Source organism: Loxodonta africana, chromosome 5 (genome assembly GCF_030014295.1).
Source record: "Loxodonta africana isolate mLoxAfr1 chromosome 5, mLoxAfr1.hap2, whole genome shotgun sequence".
Classification (NCBI taxonomy): Eukaryota; Metazoa; Chordata; class Mammalia; order Proboscidea; family Elephantidae; genus Loxodonta; species Loxodonta africana.
The window spans coordinates 24282879-24295772 of record NC_087346.1 but is presented as its reverse complement, the minus strand read 5'-3'; the positions used below and the strand labels follow the sequence as shown (position 1 = coordinate 24295772).

The window sequence follows — 12894 nt, the reverse complement described above, 5'->3', positions numbered from 1 at the left end:
ATCCAAAACCCCATGAAGCAAACTTGTACTTTGACACACACAGCGTTTCCATGAGTCGGAAGCAATTTGACAGCAACGCTTTTTTTTTTTTTTAATAAATACGAACACACAAAAATGAAGTGCGCACAGGGACATGAGCAAAAAACAGAGTTCTTGGCTGTCTTAGTTACTCTAGGCTTTATATCCTGTGCCTAGCCTACATTTAGGGAGGTAAACTAGAGAATGTAAGGAAACTTATAGTAATGTACCAAAAATAGGAGAAATTTCATGTTTATGAAACCAATCACCACTTTTCCATTTTCTCCTAAAGAATAACTTGAACCGCAAGCACATCGAAATTAACATCACTGTCAAGCACCCACATCACCTCCACTGGCACATACATAACACCTGGGGATCTTTAAAGGGCACTCTAACTACGATAGTTTACACAGGAAGTTCAGTCAATCACCTACCCTTGTTTTAGAAGACAATTTCTCTTTCTTTGGCAAAGAAATATCTAGCTGGAAAGCTGCAGATCTTCTCAACTCAACCATATGCTAGCAGTTTTCCTATATTCCACATATGACTTGGCTCTTGGAAAAGTTTGCAGCAAAGGATTGAAATTTTTCCCTGAACAAGACAGCCATTGCTTCCCCAAGTGAATTAAGCACTTAGTCCGTAGAATAATCACAAACAATGCACACACATACACAATTGTATCCTTTCGTGGCAATTCACAGATACCAGTTGCCCCTGACTCAACTCCAGCTCCTGTGTCAGAGTAGAACTGTGCTCCATAGAGTTTTCTTTCAATGGCTGATTTTTCAAAAGTAGATTGCCTTAATGGAGCCCTGATGGGGCAGTGGTTAAGAGCTTAGCTGCTAACAGAGAGGTTGGCAGTTCGACTCCATCAGCCGCTCCTTGGAAACCCTATGGGGCAGTTCTACTCTGTTCTATACGATCGCTATGAGTTGGAATCGACCCGCCAGCAACAGGTTTTGATTAGATTGCCTTAATTGTTTGCACCACCCAGTTCACAGGGAGCCCCTCTGAAATAGTTAAGTCAGAGCAAAGGTATTAAGGGACTTGCATCTTCCTAATAGCCGTTAACTTTTTCTCCTGCCATCTCTCCCCATCCTGTTATTCCTCAGAAGGCCACCCTCTCAGGCTCGGGTTTGGCATTTACCGTGCTTCCATACAGCCTGCATCATGCCCAGTTCTGCAATGATAATTTGAAAGAGCAGCTTGTTTCCTCAGGAAGCTTTTGTGGTCAACCAAGAGATACGTTATTGTTCGCAAACACCCACTTTCTGTGGTTCCTTCTAACTACAACAATGCTGCTTACCATCCTCTGTAATTTCTCTGCACTTCTCTTTTTCAAGCTGATTCTGTGCGGGCGCATCCCTTGTCTAAAGCCTCCTCAGCCAAGTGTGGCTGAAAGATGCAGACAGAAATTACAGAGGACCACCATCTGCTAGCCCGAAAGGCTGGGAGCTGGTGCCCTGGAGACTTCACTGTGACTCTCGGCCAGGACTGTGTTCTTTACCCAGAGACTCTCATTTGCATCTCCCAGGCTTGACCTGGCCTGATACCTTATTGAGGCGTTTTATTTCACATTCGTAACGTTCCTTCTTCTTGTTTGCAAGAACATGTTTTTCCTTCAAAAGCTTATTCTCCTTCTTCAATTCATGTAATTCTTCATTTAGGCTTTCCTTTTCCTTCTAAAGTAAAGAAAGAGCAAGAAAACAAAATCAAATTCAAGAAAATATAGATGAGAGGACAGGGCAGGAATCCTGATACATCCGCAGCTGCTGGCAGATGTTGTACTTCCTTCTTGAAATTCAATAGAAACAAGACCTGCTGGATTTCCACTAGACATTCCATTAGAATAATATTCTTTAGGTGGAAGAAAGGAATTTAAGAAATCTTCATTTTACTCTTAGTACTACTTCTTGGAAGCTTTGTGACATAGAAAACAATATTAAAACCCCCAATCCTCACTTTCTAGGATCAAATAGGGCTGCAGAACAGGCAGTTATTGTTATAAGGTGATGGATAAGTGATTCAGTAAAAGTAGCGTTATGGATTGAACTGTGTCCCCAAAAATACATGTTGTAAATGCTAACCCTTATACTTCTGGTGGAAACCCTGGTGGCGCAGTGGTTAAGTGCTATGGCTGTTAACCAAAGGGCCGGCAGTTCAAATCCGCCAGGCTCTCCTTGGAAACTCTGTGGGGCAGTTCTACTCTGTCCTGTAGGGTCGCTATGAGTCAGAATCGACTCAACGGCACTGGGTTTGGTTTTTTTTATACCTATGGTAGAGCCCTGGTGGTGCAGTGGTTAAGAGCTCGGCTGTTAACCAAAAGCTCAGTGGTTCGAATCCACCAACCACTCGTTGGAAACCCTATGGCGCAGTTCTATTCTTTCCTATAGGGTTGCTGTGAGTAGGAATCTACTGGAGGGCAACAGGTTTTTATACCAGTGGTTATAATCCCATCTGGGAATCAGTTTTCTTTGTTATGTTAATGAGGCAGTATTAGTGTAGGGTGTGTTTTAAGTCAATCTCTTTTGAGATATAAAAGAGCGGATTAAGCAAGTAAGCAAGCAAGCACAAAGTGATGGGAAAATACATGCCATATGATTGCCAAAAAACCTAGGAATAGAAGCTGAAAAAGGACGAAGATCTCCCCCCAGCGCGGACGGAGAAAGAGAGGCTTCCCCTAGAGTTGGGCCTCTCAATTTGGACTTCTTGCCTCCTAAACTATGAGAAAATAAATTTCTGTTCTTAAAGCCACCCATTTGTGGTATTTCTGTTATAAAAACCCAACCCACTGCTGTTCAGCCAGTTCCGACTCATAGTGGCCCTATAGGACAGGGTACAATTGCCCCATAAGGTTTCCAAGGAGCACCTGATGGTTTCAAACTACCTACCGACCACTCGGTTAACATCCATAGCACTTAACCATATACCACCAGGGTTTCCATTCTGTTATAGCAGCACTAAATAACTAAGACAAGTAGTGGACATCTTAAAAAAAAATGAGTTATTGCAACAAAACAATAATAAATTTCTCAAAGCCCAATTCTGCATCCCTTAGCACTGGAGAGAGGAGAAGATAAAATTCCGATCAAAAAAGATCATTCAGTGTGGATAATTATTCAGATCATTATGTTACTGTGATTATTATTTTTTAAAAGGTGGAGGTCAAGGAGTCCAACTGCCATCATCCACCCATGTTTTAAATCAGCACCACAAGGCAGAGTTTTAAATAAGGGAAGCAAGGTCAACTGCTTAGAACCAAACAGGCTCTGGATTCAGACAAAATCGTCTTCCATCTCCAAATTTCATATTCTAGATAGTAACTTTGTGTGGAGTGAATTCTTTGATATTAACGAGGTTGATATTTTAACTAATAAAATAAGTATTGCAGGCTTTAGGTAAATCAGGATGAGAAAGTAACTGATATAGGTGTTAAAGTATGTCATTTTAATAATAGATATTTCTGAATATAATTATTAAATTTAATAAATCTACATAATTTATTTTTTGAAAAGTGAAAATATTTCTATTGTCTTCTATTTAAATAGAATGGGTTCATGCACTTAGAAAATGAACCCATCATTGCCTAACTTAGTGTAATTTAAAAGAAACTAATTTTAACTAGAAAATGGTCCTGGACTTAGGAAGGGAAAGTACTAAGATTCCTGGTCAGGTTGAAAATGGAAAAGGAAGTGACTGTTACATGGTAGAAAGGGAGTTGCTAAAGCTTGTTTTCTCTGACTCACGGTGATGAAGACATCTATGGCAAGGTAGGAAAAACTGGACTGGCATTGCCTTCACTGGATTTACAACATTGACTAAAGAATTGTGCTTGTCTTAACATAAGGCCACATGTCTCACAACGTCTATGATATGACTTCATCGGAGACTATTTACAGTTTTTATTTTTAATATGGAAACTCTGGTGGCATAGTGGTTAAGAGCTATGGCTGCCAACCAAAAGGTCAGCAGTTCAAATCTACCAGGTACTTCTTGGAAACCATATAAGACAGTTCTACTCTGTCGTGTAGGGTCACTAGGAGTCAGAGTTGACTCGATGGCAACAGGTTTGGTTTTGGTTTTTAATATATCTAAAAAAAATTGAGAAGCCATTAAAGTTTTCCTTGCATTTTCTACAAAATCCATAAAGTTCAATAACTGAAAGTAAAACGAGGATGAAAAAGTTTGTCTTAGGAGAAACCATTATCTTAACTGTAACTGTCCAGGACTCAGCAGGGGTTCATGGGACCTTAGAATCTGGAGACAGGGTTCAAATCCCACTTTCCCAAGTACTGAATTATCAACAGTATTCATCTAACCTCTTTACAGCACTTTCTCATCTTAAATTGGGGGAAATAATACCTTCCTCACAGCTGGGCTGATAATGTTAAATGAGATCATGAAATTGAAGTACTTTTTAAAATGTCATATTTTTTTAATTACAAAACTAATATCTATTTGCAACGTTCTCTATAAACTGAAAATCTGTGTACAAATGCAAAGTATTGTCACGTTGTTATTATTAAACACTAGTAATAGGCATGGTATATGTCCTATAGGGTGGCTATGAGTTAGAATCGACGCCACCACAAGGGGTTTGGTGTTTTGGCTTGAACATTCTTTAAAAAATGAATAAAAATTCAAGAAAAAATTAATTGTCTCCTAGGCCAAAATGGCTCTAAAGAGATATTACCAAATCTACGGATGGGTCCTCTCTTTCCCGGCGGCTGTTTTGTGGGGTTCAGTGCCTTTCAGTCGATTTCTATTCATAGTGTTCCTATAAGGCAGATTAGAACTGCTCCATAGGGTTTCCTAGGTTGTAATCTTTAGAGAGAGGATTCCTGGTGGGGCAGTGGTGAAGTGCTCCACTGCCAACCAAAATGTGGGTGGTTTAAACCCACCAGGAGTTCTGGGCAGAAAGCAGTTGGCTACTGAAAAGATAACAGCATTGGAAACCCTATGGGGCACTTCTACTCTGTCCTATAGGGTCACTAAGAGTTGGAATCGGCTCCATGGTGGGGGTGGGAGGTGTTTAACCTTTAGGGGAGCAGATTGCCAGGTCTTTACGGTAACTTCGAACCCCCATCTTTAGGTTAGGAGCCCAGCGCTTAAACATTCCTGGTACCAAAAAAAAAAACAAAAAAAAACAAAAAAACACAAACCAATTGCCATTGAGTCGATTCCAACTCGTAGCAACCCCATAGGGCAGAGTAGAACTTCCCCATAGAGATTCCAGGGAATGCCTGGCGCATTTGAACTGCTGACCATTTTTGGTTAGCAGCCTTAGCGCTTAACCACTACGACACCAGGGTAAAAGGGCCTGGCAAATTGCTGCTTGTCTATCTGTGCAGCAAAGGAGGAAGAGAGCAGGGAACCTTCTTCCTTCTTCCAGATCTCCAGAGCAGTGGCTCTTATTTGTGGCTCTTGGGGGCTTGCGCAACCCATACACCCTCGGACATCTGTCATTGCTCATCAGTGAGTCCGATTTTAGTAAAACGGTAGATAGTTAGTTAACAGGAAACCACCTCCCTGCTCTTAATCAGATCCTGAGCCCCGCCCACCTGTTCCCGCTGCAGCTGGTCCCGGATCAGGTCCCGCTGCCTCTCGCTGTCACTCTGACACTGATGCCGCTCCTTCTCCAACTTGCTGAGGAACCTTTCTGACGCGTCCAGTTTCGTTTTCAGCTCCGCGACCTGAGGAAGCCATTCACAGACAGCTGCAGACACCTCTTCCAAAGTTCACACATCCCCGGATTTATTCCCAGCCTATCCACTTGGGGACAGAAAAGCCCCATTTCTGGATGTTCCCAAGGACAGGCTTTCCTTCCCACATATATCAGGATATTTGCATTTAAAACGGAGCTTTGTGGACTGGAGGAAAAGCAAACACCTTGCACCAAAACAGAGCCCTATTCTTCCCTCCTTTATTCAAAGCACACCACTTCTGCGGGAATAAATAAAGACTTAGTCCTTTTTTTTTTTTTTTTTTTAGTCCTTAGACAGAAGGACTTCTAGGCTTGTCACTCTACAAGTCTCAAGATGTGCCTTGCAAGAGCTGGGAACGGCAGTGAGGGACTAGATAGAATATGTCTCCACCGGAGAAAAACAAACAGGGTCTTTAACTCCTCAGTAACCTGCAGCACTTGACCTAATTCTAGAAGCAACGTTAGATGTCAGAGTGACAACAGGCCAGTGAGAAAAGCCTTAGAGACAAGTATTTCTTCAGTGATGGGAATTAAACCTGTTATTAATACCGAATCTTCACACTCCTGCAAGCCATTCAGGAAGGCAATGTGAACACTCTCTCTGCAAACATAGCCTTTAAAATCCGGAGACCTAAACTGCCCCAAACTGAATAAAACAAGGCAGCCTGCCCATCGTTGCCTTGGTAGGGGGAACATTCTCCTGCACCTTCTAAATTTAATACTTCTGGGCATCAGAATGGGGAAGAAGAGAGCAACGTGGCTATATTACTCACGTGTGGTCAAGCATCTGAATGATTTAAGGGAATTTACTTTCTCTCTTTGATGATAGAATGATTTAAAATAGTAAATGGTCTTTTACCTATTAAGGAATATTTTCTCCAAAAAGGTCTTTTCTCACTGAAGCAAAAACGTCTTCAGCAAACACACTTTCGAGAGAAGAGGGGATGCCCCACTTTCCCTCACACTTTCACTATTACCAATTTTTTTTTCTTTGTCTGTGGAAATAGCTTATGCTATCCGTAAAGATTTACAGCCTTGGAAACCCTATGGGCAGTTCTGCTTGTCCTATAGGGTTGCTATGAGTTGGAATCGACTCAACGGCAGTGAGTTTTTATTCTTCTTCTTTTGTAACTACTTACAGAATTGGAGAGCTAGTTTTGGATAAGGCAGCATGAAATTTAAACTACCCCTCGCCTCTTATATAATCTTGTATATTTGTGGCTGCTAGCAACAAAGCAGAGGCCGGAAATCTCTGTAGGGCATGAAAAATGTGCAAGGGGACTCTTGAGCCATTGCTGTAGGCTATTTTTAGCACCTTTCTTTAGCCATGCTCAAGACATTTCCCTGATGCTGTCTATTAATCTTCAGTACCAAGAGGCAGATAACGCACACAGCACCCCCTGCTCTTGTTTCTCAAGAGTTGGTTACCCACAGATCTCAAGTAGCTGAAATCAATGAGTCTCCACACACTTGGCCCCACCAGGATTACTGATTAGAAGCAAGTTTGAAACAGAGAGAGATGTTTACCTTTCTTTCATATAGCTCTTTCATGCTTCTAAATTGGTGATCCCATTGCTGGTTAACTTCCAGGAGCTGAAATTATTAAATTTTGGTGTATCAGTAAAGGATTTATGTTCCTCTGGCAATTTGGTCAAAATAAAATCTTATTTTTGGAAACCATGGGTGAAGATAGGACTTCTTCCGCCAAAATCTGGCTGGGCTGAGATGATTTAATTGGATATGCTCTTACCTTTTTGTAACTGGGTCACATGTAAAAAAACATTTAAATCTTGGGTGTACCTTAACTAGTCAGCTAAGCAGTTTATCCGCAACTTTTCACTTCCTTAGTTATCTGAATTTTCACCTTCTTTATTTAATCCAGCCAGAATCTGGTGAAAATTTTGAAGTATTGTTGGTTTTCTGTAAGATTTATTACTGTAGGAAGGGCAATTTGGCTAGATTCTCACATAATTTTCTATGTGCTTACTTGATTATTATAATGAAACATTTTTTCTAGTCTTTTAAAAGCAGAATTTATACTAACAGATTCCAGACTCCATTAACTGATAAGCATTTGCTTATATTTGTGCTTTTGCAATAATGTGTTTTTTAAAATAACACATGATTTGTAGTATATATTCCACTGATGGATAGTATAACCATTCGGCAAGTATACATTCTCACGGAATAATAGCTGTGTCCCAAGACCAGATTCAGAAATAGTTTAGGCTGCAAACAATTTGGAGGTGCTAAAACTATGTGCTAAATATAAAAAAACAAGAAAAAACACTGTGGCCTGTGTCTTAATTTTCTTATAGTGGAAGTTTGCAACTTCCTACATTAAGAAAAATTCAAGCAGTTATCAATATCGGAAAAATACCCAGAAGATAGTCATGATGATTAAAAAAAAAATAGCAGGACTTGTTTCTAATTGAACAACAAAATACCTAATTCAGGGTGGTAGTTAGCTAGGTAATGCTTAAGCTGGACAATAGACATGAATATTTAGTGTAAGACTATACAATACTATTATGCGAAGATATTTGATGAGTTGGAATTTTAGGGATTAACATTTCTGTACTATAGTAACATTACTGTGCTATAGTTCAAGAATTTTCCAGATCACAATATTCTATGCAGTATCAGAGAGGAGTGAAAGATACTGTAGAAGAGAACGTGAAGGATGTTAATACATAGAATGGTTTGGAAGAGGAATGACAAAATGGCTAACATATGTGGTGCTTCAATTGTTATGCTTTTCACCTATTCCCCTGTTAAAAAAAGAGTAAAGAGGTTTTAACAACCATTACACTCAGAAAAACACAGCTCATTTAGAATAATATCCATCATACTCCAAATAATTCTTTAGAAACAAACATTTTTTATGATAGTACTTCTTAACTCCTGCGCATTTGTTCATACAACTCGTGAAGGCGCCGTGCCTTAAGTCAACTGTACTTTAAAACCTTTGACAGTTTGAGTTTCAAGGTGTGTCAAGTTGCCAGGTATAAAGGGTACAGGTCATAAACTCGCTTGGTCCATGTGAAGGAAACATCCAAGTATTGAGGAAATTAGGAGTATAATTACCAGGACTCATCACATTGTCTTATTCATCATTGCACAGACACCGAAAGATCCAGTGAGAGACAGATAGGTGAGTGAGAAGAAAGCATTTACCCTTAAGAAAATACAATCCAGTAGACACTGGAGATAAATGTAGTGAGCCAATAACAAAAATAAAGACGCTAGGTAACGCATTCTCTATTTTATTCTCAGCATTAATCCATGACACATGTGGCTTCAACTAAATTACCTCTTTTCTCTGCTTTTCCAAGCACCTTATCTTATGTTCAAGAGAATTTGTCAAGTTCTTTCTTCTTGATGATTGAACACACTTAAAAGAAAGAAAAAAAGAGCACTGAAACAAAATAGTTCCCCAAAGAAACAGAAGAAATACAGCTGTTCACAAACCCCGTGCATTTGATCCAATCTAATGTTGTGTTTTATAAAAATATCCTATTCTAGCAGTATCAATCCTCACACCATAAATCTTTCATAGAAACCTGTTGACAAATCAGTTTTATATTTTAGACTCTCGTGTATGAATTAATTTCCAAAATAATTCTTGAACAAATTATAAATTTCTCTTTATACTAGGCCCAGAAATTAGAACTTCACGGATTTGAATTTCAAGTCTTTAAAAAAAAAAAAAAAAGACATTCCACAGTATAATATCTTACAGAAGTCAGGTATGTTTCATGGATACATTTTCTCTATCTACGTAGTAAGCATTTCGAGAAAGTCATTTTTTGTAGATGTGCCCATATTGCCAGTAAGATTCTGAATAGCAGCCCTGGGGAAAGTCAGGGGAGTGACCGAACCAGAGATACAAAAAAAGAACACATAGCACCTAAAATGGGGCAAAGTGATTCTAAAGTTACAATTAATTGACTACCTTAAAGACCATGACACCGTACAGTTATAAAGGTGGGTGGAGATTTATCCAGCACTGTGTAATTTTAACCAGCCCTTTGGATTAAGCCACTAGGCCACACATTTAGATTGATAATGAATCATTGGCATAATGAAAAAAGTTAAGCAGCTTTTTTTTTTAGGAGTGGGTGTGTTCATTTAAAAAAGCACAAAAGCTCTTCAAACTCTGCTTCCCATCTGCCTAAGTCCACCAGCAGCAAAGTTCACTTAAGCAAAGGACTGTTTTCTCTACTGCAACTCTTGTTACCATCTCACCTCAATTTCATATAAGTAATGTAAACGGGGTAATGATGGTAGTCCCTGCATCTGCTATTCAGTTTCAGACTCAATAGTTACTGTTGACCACAGTATTGCTTAAAGATAGTCTTGAACAATTAAGAAATATTTTCAAAACATGCTGGTCTTTGCCAGAAACTTTTACAGGAACTAACTCTTTTGCAATCATCATAGGATTTCAGGACTTTTTTCATTAGACGTCATTTATAAAACTGTATTTTTCTATCTTTCCCCTACTTATATCTCAACTTTTCTAGGATTTGATGATATTTTACATCTCTATAGATGTTACTGGAAACCCGGGTGGTGTAGTGGTTAAGTGCTATGGCTGCTAACCGAAAGGTCTGCCGTTCGAATCCACCAGGCGCTCCTCGGAGACTCTGTGGGGCAGTCCTACTCTGTTCTATAGGGTCGCTATGAGTCAGAATCGACCCGACGGCAATGGGTTTGGTTTTTATAGATGTTAGTGCTTAGTTTTCTTAGGTTCTTCCTATTTAATCCCAGTGCATAATTAAGACCACCTTTGAAGAAAGAGACACTTGTCCATGGGGTCAGTAAATTCAGATGATTATATTTGGTCCTGAGCTTATGAATATGGTTTGGCTGAGTGCCAAGAGTGACATCAAAGCCCAGGTGATGAGTATACTGGACCCTGTAATTGGGTTTTCCCTTTTTTCGGGGGGTGGACTTCCTAGAGAGTGGACCCATTCTGCATCAGAACAGGCTAAACTTTAGGCATCTTTGATTTGGAAAACGCTGTGACCCAATACTACTTAGTGCGTCCTGAGTCCAGCAAAGCAGAAGATGCAATGAGACTGGATTCTAGACCTGTGGTTCTCACCACAAGAGCGCATCAGAGTCATCTTAAACCAAAATCAAACCCATTGCTGGCAAGTCGATTCTGACTTATAGAGACCTTATATGACAGAGTACAACTGCCCCTCAGAATTCCCAGGGAATGACTGGTGGATTCGAACTGCCAGCCTTTTTGGTTAGCAGCCGAACTCTTAACCACTTGGCTCAGGAGCTTGCTGGGAACACTGAACCAGAATTGCTGAGGGTGGAGCCAGAACACCTCTACCTTAAACCAATTTCCCAGGTTATTATGATTTCCAACTAAAAGGTCAAGATCCCCCGTGCCAGGGGGACTATGCATTTATAGCCATCAAAAAACCTCCATTTGTTTTGTGAAGTAGGCAGAATCTACGACCGGCAACCATTTGTATACATTTGTGTGCATTTCTTTTCTACTTTCATTAATTTTCTTCAAAAAATGATAAAATATTTTGACCCTAGGTTTTTATTTTATAATTAAGAGTTGCTGAAAAAACTAGTTTCTAAACCTGGAAAAGAATCTATTTGCAAGTGTAGAAGTACTGATTTTTGAAACACCGAAGTTTCAAAGGTGAGAGGAAAAAGGATAGAAAGCACAGTGAATATGAATTGCTCGTAAGCCATAAATACATCACCAGGGATTTCTCTGGAAATTACTCAACACTGTAGAATGATTCATATGTCTTAGATGTATCTTAAAATGAAGCAAAATCAATCAGATACAAAGGTTTTGACAGAACTTTTCATTTATATTTGCTTTTCTTTCCAGTTGCTAATTAAGACATCTGACAATTGCAATAAATACAAAGATTTTTAGTCATTCGTTCTATGGGCTTGGTTACAGAACAACTATTCTCTAAAAAGTATAATCCATGTAAAAAGTATCTAGGCTTTTTTTTTTTTTTTTTCTCATTTACCATATCATCTATAACAACTTTCAAGGTATTCAAGTCCTGGCATTACTAAATTAAATACTTAATTGAACAAATAAGTTTTATTTACTTTCCCACTATACTTCAGTCATCTCTAAGAGGCTTTAAGAAAGCATTTTCATTCATTCATTTACTCATTAATTCAATCAATCAAAAAGTATCTAGTCTCTCCCTAACCTACTGCGAGGTAGTAACTGAACAAAACCTGTGGTATTAATTTTGTATGTGTAAATATTTTACTATAGATATTCAATTGCTCTAACATGTTTTATTTCTAAACACCTCTATACAGTATTTTTAAAGTTTTATACTTTACCAAATTCCTTTAAAATCAAAAGAAAAATACGGAACTCACAGAATTTGGGAACTGAAAGGAATTTAGAGAGGATTTATGCTCTCATTTTATAAAAGAAGTTGTGCAGAGATGTTAAAAGAAATGTAATGATCGCCCAGATACTTCTTCGTTAAGTAGCATTTGTCAAAAATACGGAGCAGCTGTTAGCTAAAGAAAGCAAATTAGTCATTTTCTACTGTCACTGTTTCATAATTAACTACTAGAAGTGCTATCCATGCTTAAAAGTGCTATCCATGCTAGAGATGGTCAATTCATCCTCTAGAAACATGTTCTTACCTCTGCATGCTCCGTAGAACTTTCTGTGCCACTCATTCTAGTTGTGCCTTGTACAAAAGGTGCCAGGGAAGCTGTTTTTTCTGGAGTCTTGGAAAGCAGAAAAAAAAAAAATGTCTTTTATGATATCCTTTAGGGTGAGACCAAATATACAAAATTAAAAAAAAAAAAAAGGTTAACTCATGGTAGAAAATAACAACGTAATTTTTCATTAAAAATGAACAGAAGTGACTATGTGAACTGCACAGAATTAGATCATAAACACAGCAACTGCAATTTTAACTTTTCTTCTCTTCGAGAAAGGGATTTCCCAGGATGTCTCAAGTAGGCAGGCTGTGACTAAGACATGGGGCAGATTAGCCTTGCTACGGTATGTAAATTGTCATTCTTCCTTTACTGGCAGTTTCTCCCACTGGATGAAGAAGTTGCTGCAGAAAGCCTGGGCAAACCAAGTCTTTCCTCACTGCCATAACTTCACTGTATTTCCCAGAGCAATTAGGTAACAG

The 12894-nt window shown here is 39.0% G+C and overlaps 1 protein-coding gene across 1 annotated transcript in view; it reads right to left on the bottom strand.

Moving 5' to 3' along the window:
- Positions 1-12548, bottom strand: part of TNIP3 (TNFAIP3 interacting protein 3) — a 43725-nt gene extending 31177 nt beyond the window's left edge. Inside the window, exons 1-5 of the mRNA XM_023548628.2 lie at positions 12392-12548; positions 9039-9119; positions 7253-7318; positions 5583-5714; positions 1575-1703 (exon numbers count right to left, since the gene is read on the bottom strand). Coding sequence (XP_023404396.1) covers positions 1575-1703; positions 5583-5714; positions 7253-7318; positions 9039-9119; positions 12392-12427 — 444 coding nt within the window. The 5' untranslated portion in view covers positions 12428-12548. The remainder of the gene's footprint in view (positions 1-1574; positions 1704-5582; positions 5715-7252; positions 7319-9038; positions 9120-12391) is intronic.
- Positions 12549-12894: the final 346 nt, after the last annotated feature.